At 39.2% G+C, this 20,299-nt stretch overlaps 1 protein-coding gene across 1 annotated transcript in view; it reads left to right on the top strand.

Annotated features, from left to right (window-relative positions):
- The window catches only part of PKHD1 (PKHD1 ciliary IPT domain containing fibrocystin/polyductin), a 487,578-nt gene that overhangs the window by 264,988 nt on the left and 202,291 nt on the right, over positions 1–20,299 (top strand). Inside the window, exons 50-51 of the mRNA XM_077752866.1 lie at positions 6,928–6,993; positions 13,593–13,721. Coding sequence (XP_077608992.1) covers positions 6,928–6,993; positions 13,593–13,721 — 195 coding nt within the window. The remainder of the gene's footprint in view (positions 1–6,927; positions 6,994–13,592; positions 13,722–20,299) is intronic.

The following is a 20,299-nucleotide window of genomic DNA, read 5'->3' as shown; positions in this document are numbered from 1 at the left end:
ATATCGGCAATAGGCTCTTTAGGGCAAACTGTTGGGTTGTGGCAGGGTGCATTAAACGCCCACAGCCCCTTCCCCTTGCTTTCTCCTCCACCCAACCAGCAGCCGGTGATAAATTCATGTCAGATGCGGAGCCATTCACACTTGCCCTCCCGGGTTCACACAGCACGGCTCTCGCTGCGGAGAGGCAGCCGGGCCGGGATATTGTGTGAGGCGGCAGCTGAGCCAGCGCCTGCTAGGCGCACAGGCTCCTGCCCACCACCTTCTTGTGATCTGACGGGGGGAAAAAAGATGCGTCTAGCCAGGCCGGCCAGTGCTTGTCTCCAAATGGCCCCCTCGCCAAGAGAAAGGCAGGCTGTTTGGCAAGAAGCCGGGCCTGTGTTTCATGAGGGCAAGAGGGCTCTAGATAGAAAGACAGATGGATCTTATTGTCTGTACCACTTGTCCTGAAGAAGTCAAGGTGCATCCCACCGAAGGCTCAGAAAAGATGCTGTTAACCTGGGAGATCCTGAAAATAAGAAGTGTCAGTCTGCCTGAGCTTGCGGCCCGGAGGTCATGGGTACTGCCAGGGTTGCTCTCTTGTCAAAGCACTTAGGGCACCGGGATCGAGACAGGCTATTGCCTGCATCCTTCTGTTGTTCAGCTGGTCCAGAAGACCCCCATCAACTCCTTGGGAAGGAATTCTGTTAGCATCCGTGGAGCAGAGAGGACTCAACTGGCTCCCCTGAGCATTTTGTGAGGGTTTTATAAGCAGAGCAGAATTATAATCCTTTGAAACTCGGCCGCCATTCTCATGCTGAGGCCCTCGAAGGCAATCTATAGCATTCTAGTTAATAAATTAATTTACATTCTTATAGAAAACTCATTCCCCAAAGATTCCCCAAGGATTTTTGCCAGTAATATAGAGGATTGACTTAGGGGACCCACACTAACCTTTATGGCAAAGATACAGAGAATGGAACAGGAGCTGGCAATGTGAAAAGGGATTTTGCCTCTCCATTGTGAGCAACTTTTCTCCAAAAGGAAAAGGAAGGGTAAAAACGAGAAAAAGAAAGAAACAAGGAAGGAAAACTTAGAAGTCAGAATCAAATACTTTTTCTAGGAATCACTCAGACTAAGGAGCTAATTCTTAGGGACGCTGGTGGCTAGCCCTAGTTCATGTAGGGAATGGGTGGTATAACCGGTATTCAAGCTCAGCCTTTTTGACTCTAGTTTGGTGCTTTTTCTACTATACTAGTGTTTTGTGGTATTTTTTTTTTATGTATTTTTGAACGTAAGAAAGAGAGAGCGAGCATGCACAGGCACAAGTAGGGAGAGGGGCAGAGAGAGAGGGAGACAGAATCTGAAACAAGTTCCAGGCTGTGAGCTGTCAGTACAGAGCCCAACACGGGGCTCAAACTCATGAACTCAAGAACCCAAACTGTTCAGGGCTTGAACTCATGATCTGAGCCTAATTTGGATACTCAACTGACTGAGCCACCCAGATGTCCCATGTTTGTTTGTTTGGCTTACCCATTGTAAGCCAACTCTTCCTTCTATTTATAGGAAAAACCTGTACTTATTGAGGGCTCCATGCTTCCTAAACTTGGGTATTTGAATACCATCTTCACCATTTGTCACATCCTATGCCTCCTATACCATTATTTACCTAAGATTTTTTTCTTAATTCCCACACTATCTTACTTTTAAAACCTAACCTCTTTTTAAGCAATAATATCCATAAAATCATGGGCTTACTGACCTAGTTGCTTTTTCTCAAATACATTAACATTCATAGCTATTAAAATAAAACACTGATGCTACTAAAATCATCACCTCACATTTTATATTTTGAGAATATAATGGGATCTGCAAGTTTTTGGTGTAATTGATGAAAAGTAAGAAATGTGAACACAGGGATCTTCTTCTTTTTTTTCAATCTGGGTCTCTCCTCACTTGCTAAGAAACACCTGCTCCTGGGAACAAACCACATTTAAAATTTTTTTTTTAANGCCAGATTTCACTGTTTTTCATTGCCATGTAGTATTCCATGGTATAGATAAACCACATCTTCTTGATCCATTCATCCGAACAAACCACGTTTTTGAGAGAAGTTGTAAAATTCCTCAGTTCAGGGCTTTTTATTTTATTATTTTTAAAAATTTTATTTATTTATTGAGAGGGGAGGGGAGGGGCAGAGGGAGAGGGGGAGAGCGTATCTTAAGCCAATGCAGGGCTCAATATCACAACCATAAGATCATGATCTGAGCCAGAATCAACAGCTGGATGCTCAGCTGACTGAGCCACCTAGGTGCCCTTTTCAGAGGTTTTTAAATATGCCTCATGGCAATCAGCTGGAATGCTTGTTTCCAGGACCCTCCCTTGGAAGTTTTGCTTCTGTAGATCTACACAGAATCCAGGAGGTGACACATACCCCATGCAACTGTGGCAGACATCGCTGCGAAAGAATAACAATTGTCATTGTTTTCTGAGTTAATTAAGAAGGTTTAATTGAGCTCTCAGGACTGTAGTTAATGTAGATATGTCTGTTGTGTCTTGAATAAGTTCTTTTACACCTAAGAGTGAAAGTTTTTGGGGGTAATGGGAGACTCAAAGATGACCACAGGATTTTCATGTAATGTTTCTGTGAAGGATTTTAAAAACTCCTGGGGGTGCCCAGGTGGCTCAGTTGGTTAAGCATCTGACTTCAGCTCAGGTCGTGATCTCACAGTTTGAGGGTTCAAGCTCCGCTTCAGGCTCTGTGCTTGCTGACTGCTAGCTCAGAGTCTGGAGCCTGCTTCAGATTCTGTATCTCCCCCTCTCTCTGACCCTCCCCTGTTCACACTGTCTCTCTCTCTCAGAAATAAATTTAAAAAACATTTAAAACAAATCCTGTGTTATGAGGACCAAGGTGGCTGTATTGCTGCCCCAATGAAGCCGAAATCAGATGGAAGTCTGGTCCTGTGCATCACATCAAGCTTTAGCTACCAGGGACCAGCCTACAAGGAATTCTCAATGGTTAGGAGGAAAAGGCTAATTTCTAGAGAGTGTGGTCATGTTCACTGAACAGGGAGGGAGATACAGAGCAGGAGTGTACAGGTGTTCAAGATGGATCTGGGGGAAGAGTGTACCAGGCGTACAAGGTGGGTGTAGAAGACAGGGCAAGCTAAGCTGGAATGCAGAGAGAGAGAGACTCAAACTTGACAGCTGGCCTATGAAGAGAGCTGGAGCCTGGGTCCAGAGCACACTGAGACCTAGAGAGAAGGCATAAGTCAGGGAGAGAATGGGTGAAATCTATAGATACAGATTGCAGGTGCTGTTTCAGATTCTTTCCATGTGTAGTCAGGGGCTGACTCATGCTATGTTAATGTGCACTGAATGAGGGGCCCCAATATGTGCATAAACCTAGGGGCAAAGTGTGAATGGGAATATGGATGAGGAACGAAATAGGAAAGGAGTCAAGGCCCATTAAGATGCCACCTGTTTTTTTCTCTTTTTACATAGATACACACTTATTTCTCCCTTCAGAATTGCAACAAAGAATGGGACCTACTCAAAGAGAGAATTAATGCCCTAGTGCCCTCGTGAGGACAAAATTTGCCAGGCACAGTACACAATTCTAGAAGACACTAGTATCTTATTGAGCTGAGTAACTCTCCTCTTCCTTAGCACATTTCTCACTTTCTTCTAGATCTCTGTGTTTATAGCAATCTTATATCATATAGCACCTGTCAGAATAATTTGGCAATAATGGGCCCAAAGGATTCCTTTTTGAGGAACAACCTGATATTCTTACAACCTGGGAAGTATCAATTGCAATGAGGCTCCATTTATAAACAAAGTAGATTCACCAGTCTCCTATTACAAACTCAGAAATCATAAGCACTGAGAAGACACATGCATAATCTCACATATTTAAGGCTTTTAAACTCTTCCCGAGTCATTACCTTTATTCTCAAATGATTTTCATCTCTCTTTGTATTTGTCCAAATTGGAAATGACACTTCACATTTACAGTGTCTTTTATAGAGTCAAACACTTAGCAAACTTTAGCAGATCTGGTTAAGTTCCTTACAACTCTGAATACTATGGCTGATCATGATTAGGTACAGCTGTAAAAAGAGTAGAAGCCTATTTTCTGAGTTTCCTTAACTGGCCACTAGAATAATGGGCATGCCATCTTAACAGTATTGATAATGACCATGATTCATGTGTCAAGCACTGTAGTAAGCATGTTATAGGAGTTAACTCAAGTTTTCTTCCCAGTAACACCATGAGGTAGATAGGACAACTATTTCCATTTTCACAGAAGTGCTGTTCAGAAATGGTGAAGAACTTGTCAGATACCCACATGAAGACCAGGGATTCAAACCCAGGGTGTTGAACTTCATTCAGCACCACTCTCTCTGGCTTCACTCTCAGGGTGTGGAAATGGTGTTTAGGAAGAATAACCCTCTGACCCACTCACATCTCAGAACCAGCCTGCAGAGGGCCATGTATAAGTGGTGGTGAAGGAAATCAGACTTTTTCAATCTTTCCTACTTTTGGTAACTTTTCTTCATTTCTTTGGATACTGAAGTGACTCCACTTCTCAGATTGAATGGTGGTCACACACTCATTTTAATAAAACAGGCGATGGCTTTTCAATGTATGTTTTTGGGAAGAGGCTCCCCAGGAGGTGGGGAACATTTGTGCATGTGAGAGTATGAACAGAATCAGTGGCCATGCAGTTCAGAAGCCATCAGTGTAGAGCAGTGGATATGATAGCACACTGACCAGGAAGCTTTGGCTTGCCAAGAACAGGGCCTGAGTTAAGTGATTTAGTGGATGGAAGGATGAGGAACAGCCCATAATCAGGGTTGGATATGGAGGGTTAGCCTTTTCAGTCTGCAGGTTAATCATCACCATGATGGCTAGAATGCACGATGCTTGTGGTGTTTTTTTCACTCAGGGGATTTAGGATACATTGATTATTTTCCCTGTACTTCAAATGTATTCCCCTATTTCGTGGGAAAAAAAATGATGATTCCATTCTTCCTCCCCCAACCATTTCTAAGTATAAACTATGCTTATTTTTAGTTAATCATTATAAAATGACTACAGTGCTTTTGAAAAAAGACTTTATAATGTGTAACTTTACTTTTTTACTTTCTTTACCTCACTGATGCTGTCTTAAGGAAGAGAGCACAAATGTACTGAAATCTACAATTACTTGGGAGCTGCTGTTACCAAGGATGATTTCTATAAAATCTTTAAATCAACTTTAATAACCCTTTCCAAATGACTTTTGGAGATTTATCCAATTTGCCTTCTTTAAGCTTTGATTCTTTTACAATATTTAAAATATTTTAAAATATTACAGTATTTAATAACCCTTTAAAAGGGTTATTTCCTGCCTCTGTTTGCCTCTTTGGTTGAAATTGTCAGTTAAGTACTGGGTATCCCGAGTAGAGCACCAGAAGTTTAGGTTTTCTAGATTAGTACTTGAATGTAAGTGTTTACATGTCCCACAATGTCTAGTGTCCTAAAGTATGTGAGAAATGTTCCTCCCTTCAAGATGTAGAGATTGCTAATGATAATGCAGTCATAAATTTATCACAGCTGATGCTTGACAAATATTTGCTAAATCAAGAGCAAGCTTGGGATAAATAACACCAATATCAGTGTGAGCACAGGTGTTAGGTAAGTTAGATATAGAAATATGAAATGCTGGGCTGGTGGCATTATGTGTTTATTTACTTAAGATAGGAAAGTGGGTAAAATATACAAAGGATAAAGAATATAAGTGAATCGTTGTAGGTACTGATAAAGTAGAACACGTAGGAACATGTTAGTCATTGTACCTGGTCTCAAAATATGCACAGTGTAAGGAGAAAGCCACTCTTAATAATGAGAAAAAATTAATGAGAATAATTATCAAAATAAGAATAGAGTAAGAGGAGAGGTCTCATCATGGATCTCTTTGGGGATTATTTACTATTATTTTTTGTAATATTCTGAAGTGTATGCTTCGTAATTAGACAAAATGATCCTTGGTATACTCCATCCTGTGATGTAGGAACGGGTTTATGGTTCACCGGAAAGGCACGTGAAGTTTGACCAAGTCCTCAAGGCTTCAGCCTTCAACAGACTTGGGCCCTCCAGTGGTGGGAGGTGTTGGTTCACAGGACATCTGATAAGGCAGAAAGGTAATTAACCAATAAGAGACAAGGTGTTACTGAAAAGTGGAGTTGGCGCACCTGATTACTAATTAATCAGGCGTGAGAGCACCTTGTAGATGCATTCACTATTTAATTATAGCAGCCTCTCTTGGCAAAGGAGCATATGTTCCCAGCTTAATCTACTGGTTTATACTGACATCAAATTGTCATTATCAGAAAGAATCAGGCCTTTTGATTATTTCCACTAATTTATTGAACACTTAAAATTAATGAACCCCAGGCCTTTTAAATGTGCTCAGTTGGTTTGGAAGATGGAGGAGAAAGGGGGGTGAAAAAAAAAGCCTTCATTAAAGGGACAATTTGTTTGGATAAAGGTAAAGCAAATACATTTCATGGGTGATCTGAACTCTATTGAAAAACACATGAATTCTAAAAGCCAAGCCTTCAAAATGATGGAGAGGAAATAGGGTATGAGGTGTGCCCTGCTGACCAACATTGGCCTCCAAAGAACATATGGCTAAAGGGTTCCCTCCCTAATTATTTATGTGTCAATTCTCTTGGAGACCTCCCTGCAATTAAGTTTAATCAAATAAAAGCAATCAAAATCAAATGTTGGAAATCAATTGTTAGACTAACTAACAAGGACTTTGTGTGTGTGTGTGTTTCATTTTTTTTTTGAAAATTTACTTAGGAGGAATTTAGCATAAAGCCAACTTTATCACATATGAGTATCTACTGTATTAAGATGCTGTTTATGTCGCATCCCTGCTGTGATTTTTTTTGTGTTCAGTTTCAGGCGAAGGCCAAGTTCAAGTGACTCTCCAGGTGAAGGAAGGTGTACCCCCAACTATTTCAGGTGAGTTTTAACCCACTCACTAAACAGAAGTCCTGGTACAGCAGAATGTCCTCCAATAATAGTTCTAGAAATTCCTTCTATTGAATTGTGTATAAACAGGCAGGTATCAGCCCTGATGCTTTCATGACTAATGATTCCCTATTGTCACCCCTATAGCTGAAAAATGTGTCTGCATTTCAAAGAAAGGTATAAGACGGGTGCCTTTCAAAACATTGGAAAGTAAGAATTAAAACATGTAAATAAGCACATTTCATAAATTATGGACCATATGTGCACACAGGAGTCCAGATCTGCAGATGGGCCATTAGGCTTCTACCAAATGGAAAGAAAAATTCAGGGTATCTCAAAACTTTAATTGTTCCCAGTAATTTCAGGACATCAGGGTAAACAAACCTTCTCCAAAAGTCAGATGGTTCTGTGAAATCTCTCTAACTCTTAAAAGCTGAATTCTCAAAGACTAAAAGACTCATAAACACCTTCTCATGTATTTCATTGTTTGTTTTTGTTTATCCTGAGTCAGTTTATGCATTTGCATCAGAGACAAATCTTTTCAAAGGCCAAGTCTTCCTTTGATTTCCAGTGGCTTTTTTTTGTGTGTTACATCAGAGCAGAGCCCATGCTAACCAGAAAATGTTCTAACTCCTTCATTTAAATTAATAAATAAATGGAAGTAAAAGGTACTAGACTAAAACTATAAACTAGACGTACTGATGGCTACCACTCCATGGTTATTAGACTGGGATGAATGTGGTTGTTTGTTTTCATAACTGTTTCTGGGCTGCCATAACATTTTATTCTTTATATCCCCTGTCCTTTATCCTTTTTTTCCCCTTTAGGTGGCTCAGAATGCATTATTTATTGTCTCTTGTGCAAGATGTAGAAGGATACAATGATGAGCAATGATCTTTGACTCCATGGTGTCTTATGGTTGCATGGGGAGTCAGTCAAATGACTAAATAATCAGTAAATAAATCTCCTTTAAAATAACTATTACCAAGAAAAGGATCTTGGAATTCTCTCTGACAGTTCTGTATTCAAATTTCCAATTGCTTGGGTCAGTCTCCATTTGTAGAGAACGTATCTATTGGCTGTAGTTCTCATGCCACGCCCCCTCAGAGGACACTGGACTATTTATGAGTGACCATTCCTTATTTAACTCAAGGTGTCATGCCACTCAGCACTTAGTAGGAAGATTTTTGTATTAAGGACTCTTTGGAAGGTGGCTGTAGGTGGGCAACATCCAGAGCTTCTTAGCAGGGTTCAGTTTAATTGGAAGATGTTTCACTTGACCTATCGATTACGATATGCTACGTAAATAGAAAGCTTCGTGGAGTTATAGAATATTATTAAGGGAAAGAACCTCACAGGCTATCCTATCCAATTGCCTCATTTTACAAATAAGGGAATGGAAGCCTAGAGATTAGTTTGCTTAAGTCACTCCTCTCAGTGGTTGAGCCTGGATGAGAGCTCAGGTTACCTAACTCAGTTCAGTGTTTATTCTGCCATATAAACTCTGTATGAGTTTATATCGTATAAACTCTAAGATGTTTAAGTGACCTTTTGGGCATATACTAATTTATGACCTAGACTAAAATTAATTATATGTAGTAAGTTTTGCTAGCATATATAATTTGGAGCAGAAAACAGTCCGAAAATACGGAGAGTTACAGAAGTACATTACCATTCATCAGGATGAAATTTCAAATAGTAATATACTTCTAAGATATTCCCTGTTTCCTATGGTGTGGGATATAAGTGCTAATGTCAAAATTTGTTTAATTAAAAATTTTTTAATGTTTGTTTATTTTTGAAAGGGAGAGAGACAGAGTGTGTGCAGGGGAAGGGCAGAGAGAGAGGGAGACACAGAATTTGAAACATACTCCAGGTTCTGAGCAGTCAGCACAGAGCTCAATGTGGGGCTCGAACTCCCAAACCATGAGATCATGACCTGAGCCAAAGTCAGATGTTTAGCTGACTGAGCCACCAAGGTGCCCTGCTAATGTCAAAAGTTAAATATGAGTGTGTATTTTACTTAATGTAAAAGTTCTATGAAAGACAGTAAAATTATTACAATAATAAAAATTCTATGACAACAATGGAATGATTAATGGGGTTCTATCTATATGTTAACTCATTCAGAGATTCATCCTGAGTGTATAATGCAGATGATATATTTTGGGTTAAGGTGCTCTATTGCAGAGAGTATCTTAGTTCACTCAATTGATTGAAGGTTCATTCTGCTTGTACATTTGTGCTCATCATGGTGGGGACATTGTGGACACGAAACTCCAGAACCAGCAGAAATTAGGGCATATATGGGCCAATGTTGGGGAGAGGCAGTGGAGGTGGTGGTGGAGTCAGTTGTTGTAGGGATGCTTACTGGGTTTGTGGTGAGGATTTGTGCTAATTTGAGTCAAGAGGATATCCAGGTGTCTGAGCACCCCAGTGCAGGTCATTCATGTTCCTCCAACACTGTGGTCTTACTTATATCCTCTCAATATCCACAGTGCTTTATAAAAGATGGGAGAGGAGAAAATGAGCAGGAAAACCTACTTTGGGGAGAAGACGAAAATATTTCTGAAGAGCCTTTACCCCAATGATGTCTTTTCAGTGGGAGGTACCTGGAAATATGGTGCATAGTCATATGAGAACATTCGGATGATCAGATATATTCTCTTCCTAAATTGCCATTCTATCCCCACAGAGCTAAGTTTATTTCCTTTCCTCACATTTCTGAGACTCTGTCAGCCCTTCTCTTATTTACAGTTAATCCATCCCTTTCAGTATCTTCTGAACTTTGTCCCATCAGTAAATGACTCTGTTTTGTGTTGTTAGCCTCTCTTTTGCTGGCCAATTCTGGTCAGTGCCTCTCAATTAAAATAAAACAAAGCAAAACAAAATTCATGGATACTGAATCTTCCTCTAGTTGATATCTCTGCTGCAAACTTCTCAAAAGACTAGTGTCTTGATGCAGAGCCATAAAAAGTTTGGTGGATGAAGGATCAAAGGGGAGAGGGCAATGTTTGGTTCAGATATCAAGTTAGAGATCACCTTCAATTGTGGCTGTTGTTGAGTGACTGATTTGTAGGGGAAAGCAAGATGAGGCTTCCTCATAAGTGTTGGTCCTGACCAAAATTCATGGAATCTGGTTTCAAGGTAAGACTCATTTATCTAAAGATTAGGAAGACCAATCAAATCCTGAAGGTCTTTAATCCTAAAGTGTTCATCCCTCAGTAAGTTTTTTGGATTATCTGCCCGGTGTCTTCCCTTCCTTCCCTCCAGTGCTTCACTCAGTCTGCTGTAATCCACACTGGTGACCACCTAATCCATTCCACTGGAGCCACTCTCATCTGGGTCATCCATGCTCTGGTGGCCAAATTCAGCAGTCACTCCTTATTCACTCTCTTATCAGAATTTCACTGTTAACAAGATCACTTCTGCTTTCTGGACATGTTCTTATTCTTAGGCTTCCAAAACATTCCTCTTGCCTGGTTCTTTATGCATGTCTCTGACTGCTTCTTTTTTAACTCTAGTAGGTTTCTTGTTCTCTCCCCACCTTTCTTCATTAGTAATAGGGACATAGAAGCCTGATATTCACTATAGAAATCTAGTAACTCTGCAAGAGACTCAAATGGGTTTTCTTTTCATATGAAGTGTTCTTATCTTAAGGCAGAATGGTACAGAATGATCAAATTCATTCATAATCACAACTCTTAGTAGTTACTTTAAGATTCTGTTTGTTCAGTTAAAGACAGTTTCAGCTCTCATATATGAGTGAAGATGACAAAGTGAAGAATTCGTTTCTAGCCTCTGTGATGCAAAGGGTTTTTGAAGCGTGGTATATGGTTTTAAGGAAACTGGTCATTCCCCTTTCGAAATATCACTAGAAACAAGGCATCAGAACATCCCTTTCTGTCCTTTGTGTTGCTACTTAGTGGCTATTTCAACAAAGCCTTCACCCCATCCCCACCTGAATGTTTAGAATACAAACAAAGGAGGCAAATTTGGGAGGAAACTAGGCATTACAGTCTTGGTGTTTATAAAACATTTATAAAGCCTCTTTCTGAGTGGGACTTGTGCTGAGACCATGCCTGATTCCCATGGTGGGGTGTCGATTTGGTGCTAATTAAATTCCCTAGGATTTCTTTCTTTTTTACAGAAAAATTTTAATGTTTATTTTTGAGAGAGAGAGGCAGAGTGTGAGCATGGAGGGAGAGAGAGGGAGACACAGAATCAGAGGCAGATTCTAGGTTCTGAACTGTCAGCATAGAGTCTGACATGGAGCTCTAACCCATGGACCGTGAGATCATGACCTGAGTTGAAGTCAGACACCCAGTCGACTGAGCCACTCAGGTGCCTCTAAATTCCTTAGGATTTCTACTTGACCACAATCTATTTACTTTTCACTTACCCAAGGGCTTTAATGAGACCATGATTATGAGGGAGTTGGGTTCCAGTAGACAAAGTAACTGGGCGTTCCCCAAGGTTCTGACCTTAAGCATTTTTTCTTTTCATTTGTAATCCTCTGGAGGTATCCTTACCATCCTCAGAGTTTCAGATACAACTCTGAAATCCATCTCTTTGACTCAGAGCCCTCTCCCATTCCTCAGATTCATATCTAATCCCTGCTTACTGTGTATCTCCACTTACACGCCTTTTCAAAGATACCCCGAATTCTTTATGGCCCAAACTGAATTCATCGATGTCTATTCTAATGGACACCTCTGCTCATTACCACCTATGCTGGGAACCTGGGGGTCACCTCTGGCTCTTCTATATTTATTACCACCTTTGTGCCATCAGGCCTGGATCTCTGATTATGTCTCCAGCCTCATCACTTGACTCCTCCCAGCTCTGTGGCTCAGCAACACCAAACTGTTTAGAGACCCTTTATTTAATCTCTTATCTCTTGTCTTTACTCATGATCATGCCCTCTGTCTGTCTCCGCACAATCCCCTTTACCTTTATCACTGCCAAGCCTAAAATGCAGCTCAGTAGTTCCCTCTCCAGGAAGGCTCCTCTATTGAGGTCTCACTTCCTCTCTCTTTAGGTACCATTAAAGAGAACACTTTCAGAGCTCTATCCTTCCACTATTTACTTATACAAGTTACACAGCACTGTTAGCTCCTTTGGGGTAAAAATGATGTTTTTCTCCCCTTTTTTGTATCCCTACTTTTTAGGAAATTTTGGTAGAGAAGGCATTCCTTATTTATATTTGTGAAATTAGGGTAATGGATGAGATTTTGCACCCTCCACCCAGTCATCTGAGATATCACATTATTTGAGCTCTTAAAACTGTGAGAACATTTGTTATCATCTGTGAATCCTCTCATCCTCTTTTGAGAGACTCTCTCTGCCCTCTGTCTCTGTGCTAGGGATCACACTTCAGAAAAGAACATGTGGGTGCATTTCTTTTTTTAGAAATTTTTTAATGTTTTATTTATTCCTGAGAAAGAGAGAGAGAGAGAGACAGCATGAGCAGGGGAGGGTTAGAGAGAGAGGGAGACACAGAATCCAAAACAGGCTCCAGGCTCTGAGCTAGCTATAAGCACAGAGCCTGAGGTGGGCCTCGAACCCATGAACCGTGTGATCATGCCCTGAGCCAAAGTCGGAAGGTTAACTGACTGAGCCACCCAGGAGCCCCAATGTGGGAACATTTCAACATGGTGTTGTGCATAATAGATACTGGGCAGTCCCCAATGGATATTATTAGATTTATGTTACAATTCCCTGATGAAGAGGCGGGTGGATGGTTGAAAAGGAGATGCCATTTCACCATCAGTGACAGAATTGATAAAAAAAATCAGTTGGAACATATGAACTGTATGTAAATGGCAATGAAAGGTGTCCAGATTTACTACACATTGCCTTTAACATGCATTAAGAGCTATGAGAAGATTATACCTTTTGACTTAGTGATTCCATTGCCAAGATTCTATTTTAAGAAGAAATCATTGTTACTGGAAGATTTGTATATCGATATTTAACACTGAATTATTTATAATTTTAAAAGTGGAAAGATCCTAACTGCCAGACATTTAGGATTAAGGAAATTATAGATGTTGCATATGATAGATACTATGTAGCCATTAAAATTATGTTGACAAGGGCTTTTAATGACATTAGAAGATGTATCTTAAAAATTGCTAAGCTAAGTAGAATAAGAACTGAATATAAATTGCATATATAATGTAATCTCAATTACATAAAAACACCAAGAAATTCTGGAAGGAAATGCAAATATAAGATTATTGACAGTTGTCTCTAGGTGGTAGGATTATGGGTAAGTATTACTATTTTTTCTTCCGGTATTTGTGTTTTCTAGTGTGCCATGATAAGCATATGTCATATTTACATAAGGTAAAACACACATGTTTGATAACAAAAGTAGAATATATTTTCCCTAGAAGTAGATGTAACTGAAGGATTGAATAATTACTTGCTTTGTAATTGATAAAATGACTTTTGGGAGGTTATAAAATATCAAAAGGCAGCTACCTTGGGAGGTAAAAATACCATCAGTATCCTAAAATAATGATAGAATTTGCAAGTTATTATAGTGACTCAGATTTCCAGAGTTGCCTTTTCTACTTTTGTAGCTTCTACCTCTGCACCTAAGTCAGCTTTAAAATGGTCCCTTCCGGAAGCATGGACAGGCATTGAAGAAGGCTGGGGAGGATACAACCATAGCATTCCAGATCCTGGGGATGACGTCCTGATTTTACCCAGTGAGTAAAACAGTCCATCAATTAAATAATCACAGACAGACTGAACCAGGACAATCCAATTGGGAATTATCTGCCATTTAAATATATTGTACAAAAAAAGGACGTGGGCATTCTTATTTGTAGGCATCTGTACCTACAATCTTCTTTTCTGAATTAATATAGGTGAATAACTTCATAATCTTATGAAATCCATAAAATAGCTCAGTTTGCCTTCATAAAAGGTGGAATAAATAGTCACAGTGGCACAAGGAGGTAGAATACTCCACTCTTAGGGTATTATTCTTACATGTCAGAGAACAGATTTTCAGCAAATTCTAGTGTCCGTATGTTTGAAAGACATAGAGTGAATGGAAGGAAGCAATTTGCAAATTCCTTCTTTTCTTTTGTCTTTGTGGATATTTTAAATATAGAACTTTTAACCTTTCAATATAGAATCTTTCAAATATGGAAAAGATGAATAAGCGCTTCTGTTGCCATGATATGTCAAAGATACTGGAAACAGAAATTGATAAGTAAAACAGAAAAATAAAAGTCTACGTATGTATGTATCTATCATCCATCTAGATGACAGAATTCTCTTCCATATACACATATGTACATGTACGGAAGAAAGATAATTCTTCAGATAAACAAACACACTCATACCTACAAAATTCTTCTTTCTTTTTTAAGATTTTATTTTATTATTATTTTTTTAAAGTAATCTCTACATCCAACATGGGGCTTGAACTCATAACCCCAAGATCAAGTTGCATACTCCACTGCTTGGGCCAGCGAGGTGCCCTCAAAATTCTTCTTTCTTAAGAGCAAGTTCTTGAAATTCCCAGAAAATCTCCCTAGTCTGAGAAGAAGATATTTTTCAAAGAACAATAACTTTCATTCATGGGTTAATTTGAACTTCCTAAGGTAATACTGAATTAAAAAACATCTGTACTGGAAAAAGAATGTTTGGTAATCTGTGAAGTGATAACAATGATAAAATCCAACATTTATTGATAACTCACAGCATGGCAAAATTTATTCTCCATGTGTTAACTAATTCAATCTTCATAATAACTTTGTGATATAAGTATTATTATTATTATTCCTATTTTTACTGACAAGGAAACAGAGGCCCAGGGTAGTTAAGCAACTTGCCCAGGTTGACACAGTTTGCGGGTCAGCGGTCAGGATTTTAACCCCAGAAGTCTGACACAAACCCTGTAATTCTTAACCAATCAAGTGCATTCTCTTTCTAAGAGGACAAAGAGTAAATGACAGAGAATAGTTTTGTTGGTTTTTATTTAGGATAAAAAATGAAGCAGAATGAGTAAAAACATGGTAACGACTTTCTGGCCATTGGCGGTGTGCCAATCTAACTGTGCAGAGAGAGATGAGGGACAGGAGAGGGCAGGCTGGCCAGTATGAACTTGAACTATTATTATCATCCTACTCCCCTATCATCCACCTCTCAATGGAGAATGTAACTTTTTGAATAAACAAGCTCATGAGTCATTCCCATACGGAAGGGAAAAATCTGTTCCGTCTCAGCCATTTCTTTGATGAATGTAGCCAGTGGATTGGCCCTGGGCTATGGTTTTTCCCACTAAGCAAGCTGTTTCCCCCACCCCATGCAGGAAGCAAGTGAAGCTTTTGAAGGTTGCCAAGTTTTTAGTATCCTTTGGGACCTTTATGCTGAGAGAGGAGTAATGTTAGCTATCTTGCTTGGCACTGCAGTTGACTGTATCCACTGTGTGCCCTGATTGTTGGGAGCCCCTGGCATTCTCCGTCATTCTTCATTCCTTTGTTCATGCATGGTCAGCTTATAAGATGGACCTGGATTCTCCATGAAACTGCTCTTAAATAGCACAGATCAAGAAATAAAATAGAATAAAAAATACCACAGATCAGTGCTTTGGAAAAAAAAAATGGGGTGTGAGGGGGAGGTGTTGGATGTAGAAAGTATCTTTCCATTGGTCCTCCACTCTTATTGTGAGAATCAGATAAGCTTTTAAATCATGCAGTTATTGTTCATTATTTCTAGTTTTCAAACGGAAAGATAAGTGAATGAAAACGAGTATGTAATATGTAGTAAAGTTTTTGCTCTTATCCTGTTCCCTCTTTTTTCTTCCCTAATATGCTATCTTTTAACTCCAACAAATGATCTTATAGTGAGCATTTGGGTCCGTTGTTGTGTTTGGGGTCTCACATAGGAGGTGTTTGGGTTTACTTTCCCTTCGAGTTTTTGGCAAACCCTGGTATTTTGGCCTCTGATGGACCTTTAGTTTGAAATTGCCTTCTCTTTCTAGTTGTGGTTTTGTATTCATGACCTTTACCTGGCCTTCTTGGTTTCTTTCATTCCCAGTCTTCTTTGAATCAAGTAAGTTTGTTCTCTCTAGTGTGCCACAAAAAGACCACAAATATTGCTTGAATGAAGTGCACAATCTCAAAGCTGCCACCCATAATTTAATATTAGAATTAAAATCTTTGAGTTTGAATGGGTTTGACACAGCATGTCTGTGAAAAGTAATGTCTTCTCATTTGAGTAGATACCTATGAATTAAGATTTTTATGATCATGATGATGATGATAGCAGCAAATATAATTTGAGTGCTTGATGTGTGCCCTTCACTGTGCTGCATGTTCTACGTGGATTTTTTCAGTTGATTCTCACAACTACTTTATGAGTGAATCTTGTTGTTGTTCTCTTTTTTATGGTTGAGGAATCTGAGACATGGAGAGGTTGAGTAACCTGCCCAAGTTAGAGGCTGCAGCAAGAAATCAGTTTGATTCCAGAGCCCTCCTTATAGTGTCACTTAAAACAAACAAACAAGCAAACAAACAAAGAAACAAACTTACCAGCCTTGTCTGTTCGGATTCATCCAAAATCAGGTTACATATTATACAAGATTTATAGTTCTCTGCTTATTGTTCATATTGTCTCCTTCACTTAGAATTAAAAAGGAAAAAAACACCCAACTATTTATTGAGTACCTAGCATATGTCAGATACTCAAAGAATTCAATCTCACCACATCCCCATTAGATACATACACATGGAAAAACCGGAGAAACTTCACAGAGAGGTATCTGATATAATGAGCCTTTAGTAAAAGCATGTGCTTTACATCTGGCATCAAATGTAGTTGTAATTCAAGTTAATACTTCTTTCCAATTCCATTTAGGCAACATTTACAGAACACTTACTGTGTTCAAGGCGCTGTACCAGGTGCTCCTGATCTGGGGCTCCCAAGGCAAGTCAGATACAGCCATGACCTCACACAGCTAGGGATTTAGCTGAGTCAATAAAACACAGGGGCACCTGGGTGGCTCAGTCAGGCATCTGACCCTTGATTTTGGCTCAGGTCAAGATCTCAGGGTTTCTTGAGATCAGGCTCTGCATCGGGCTCCATACTGACCCTGGGGAGCCTGCTTGCAATTCTCTCTTACCCTCTCTCTGCCCCTCCCCTGCCTACTTGCACTCTTTCAAAATAAATAAACTTTAAAAACCCCACAGAATACATAATAATACAACAAATAGCTGGAGTTAGCAACAGAAGTGTTTTGAATCAAAATATTTTGAATCAAAATGTCTCAGGTGAATGGAAGAGAGATGGCTTCATGGAGGAAGAAGACCTTAAAAAAATGGAGTAAGAATCTGAGGGTCAGTTAGGAAACACAAAGGCATTTAGGGAGTTAGTAACGCTTCAGGATACAGAGGGTGGGCTGTTGACTAGGATAAACCTGGGTTCACATGTAGATTTTGATCCTGACTAATTGTGTGACATTGGAAAAGTTTTAAACTTCTCTGACCTTCATCTATAAAATGAGGGCTGTAATTAATATATATGCCATAATGTTAGAAAGATTAAATGAGATAACAGTACACATGACCACTGCATAGATTATTGACAGTAATGGAATTAGAGATGAAAGCTGTGATTTTTAATGTATCAGGTGCTCTTTTCCTTCATTTTTCCATCTGGCTGCCCCTCTTGGCCCCTGGTATTAGCGACACTTTGTATTTGCTTTCCAATGGTTTATTATTTAATTTTCACAACATCCTTGGGAGCTAAATAGGTAATAACTATTATTACAGTAAAAACCCATTTTTACATAATACGATTTTAATGGAACTGCTGATTTTACAAAATGAAAGTGACTGGTAAAGAAGATTTAAGTGATACTTTTGAACCTCTAATATAATTTTATGGTGTTTTGTGTATTTTAATTCATTAATAAAGGAAACATGTAGAACATTCCCATCATTATTCAAATGGAATAGCATAATTTTTCAATAAAATTCTTAGGGTAAATTGCCTATTTCCATTTTCTGGGAAATCAATTTTATGGAATGACCTCAGACCCATCCTATTCCATAAAAATAGGACTTTACTGTACTAATAAAAGATATCCCCATCTTAAGTATGGTACCATTTTCCTCCAAGGCGTTCTGTCTTTATAGACATTGGATTTTGAAAGAGCTGTAAATTCTTCTCAGGGTATTATATGGAGCAAGCTAAGGTAATCATGAAGAATTTGCTTTGCATTCTAGTTTTATGATAACTTTGCTTCACACAAACAAATATATCTGATTGTCTTTGCCTCCTAAATATTGAGAGAATCAGTATAATTGCATTCTAGACACCTTACAGAGTGGAAACGAGTTCTATCTAATGTATTATAAAAATCACACTTTTGCAAACATAGCTGGTCAATGGGCAAAATAATCCTGCTAACCTGTACTCCATGTTTTATCCTGAAATGACCTGAGAAGATTTGTGTAAGATGCTTCCAGTGCTTCTCTGAAGGAATTTCAACCATGACAGGATGACACCCTTCTTTCACAGAGCAGGCTTAATGAAAGGAGAATGTGTTTTAATTCCAAATGATAGGATTCTGTTTTGAAGGATACAGATATGATATCATATAGCCTCCAGCGTAGAGTGTGTGTGTGCATGTGTGCATGTGTGTTAGAATTCACTGTGTTCCTGTTTTTCTGTATTACTTTGAACCATCCTTATTTGAAGAAATGAATGGGAGAATACGGTCTTTCTTTTATAATAGTTCTTCTGTTTGTTCTGATTTTCAATACTTGAGTATTTTAAATGGCAGAGAAGCTCATCAAAGCCATATGATGTTCAAAGATGACAATATTTAATGCATTTCTTTGTTAAATAATGATACATTAAAGTTGGTGATATGCGGTAAAATGATCATAAATCAGGAAGTAATTTTGGGGGAAGAATTTCTACAAAACATTGTAATCATAGCAGCAGTAGTTGATTTACCTTTTTCTTATGCAAGATGATAACTAATTTAGAATAAGATACATGTGACAGAGATTTAAGTCTGCAAAATCAATTAGAAATTAGATGTTATAAATATTGTGTTATATCCCTGTAGCCTGAGTAGTTTTCAATATTCCAGTCTTGTTCTATTTGGGTGGGACCAAAGAGTCTTGCAAACCATCACCTCATTTATTCTGGATTACTGGCAAATGGAAAAGGGAAGGAATTTAAGCTTAAGTCACTGTGGTCCTTTTTATGATGAAATCCATTTCTATTTAACAAACCACCTAGGCACTTAATAGCTTAAATCTCACATTTTATTTTGCTGACAATTTTGTTCATGAGAAAGGCTGAGGTTTTCTTGTTTGGCATCTCCCAGGAATTGTAGCCAGATGGTGGCTGGGATATAGTGATCTAAAAGCTCAATTTGGCTGCGTGGTTTAACATGGCTCACTCACATGGCTGAGAGTTGGTGTTGGTTTTTGTCTGGGAGCTGAGGCAGGCCAGTCGGCAAAGAGACTTCAGCTTCTTTCCTTGTGGGTTTCTCTGTGGACCTTCTTGGGCTTTCTGACGGCATGGCAGCTGGATTCCAAGAAAGGGCAGGCTAAGAGGGAGTTCTCTAAGACTGAGCAGTCCAAGAGACCTAGGGGGAAGCTACCTGTCTTCTGAGCCAATTTTAGCAGTCTCCGAACATCATGACCACCATATTCAGTTGGTCAGTCGGGGCATGAAAGTCAGCCCAGATACAAGGGAGAATTAAGCTCCACCTTTCAATAGGAGAACCAGCAAAGAACTTGCAGCTGTCTTTAATCTACCACTGTGTGTGTGTTTATGTGTGTGTGTGTGTGTGTGTGTGTGTGCACGCGTGTAACTAAGAACAGATGTACCGGACTTAATTCAAAAGGTTTGAGCATCAGGGTCTGCTAAATTTGTACTGTCTTTCCTCTCTGGGCAGAATTTATTTAGATTCTGTTGGCTTACCTGAATTAGAAATTGAAGAACACCAGGAGACCAGACTGGTCACAAGATTTTAGTTTTTTCTATTTTTTATAACCTGTAATGCTTGGTGGTCTTTTATTGCCTCTTTGCTGCCCCAAAGTAGGATTGTTCAACCCTCCTAATATAACTGTGGGCCCCCGATCTGCGATTGCTCACTTTGAGGTGGGGTCGAATGACAGTGTTTGGGCTGCAGCACGTGTCCAAATCTTTACATGCACGACCAGAAGCCTCTTCTTGGGAGAGAAGAGTGTGCTGGGGTGAGGGGAAGAGCAGATAACAAACATTTTGAGCATTTTATTCCTCTCAGGGC

This window comes from Crocuta crocuta, unplaced genomic scaffold (genome assembly GCF_008692635.1).
Source record: "Crocuta crocuta isolate KB4526 unplaced genomic scaffold, BGI_CrCroc_1.0 scaffold291, whole genome shotgun sequence".
NCBI lineage: Eukaryota > Metazoa > Chordata > Mammalia > Carnivora > Hyaenidae > Crocuta > Crocuta crocuta.
This window is presented reverse-complemented; position numbering and strand designations above follow the sequence as displayed.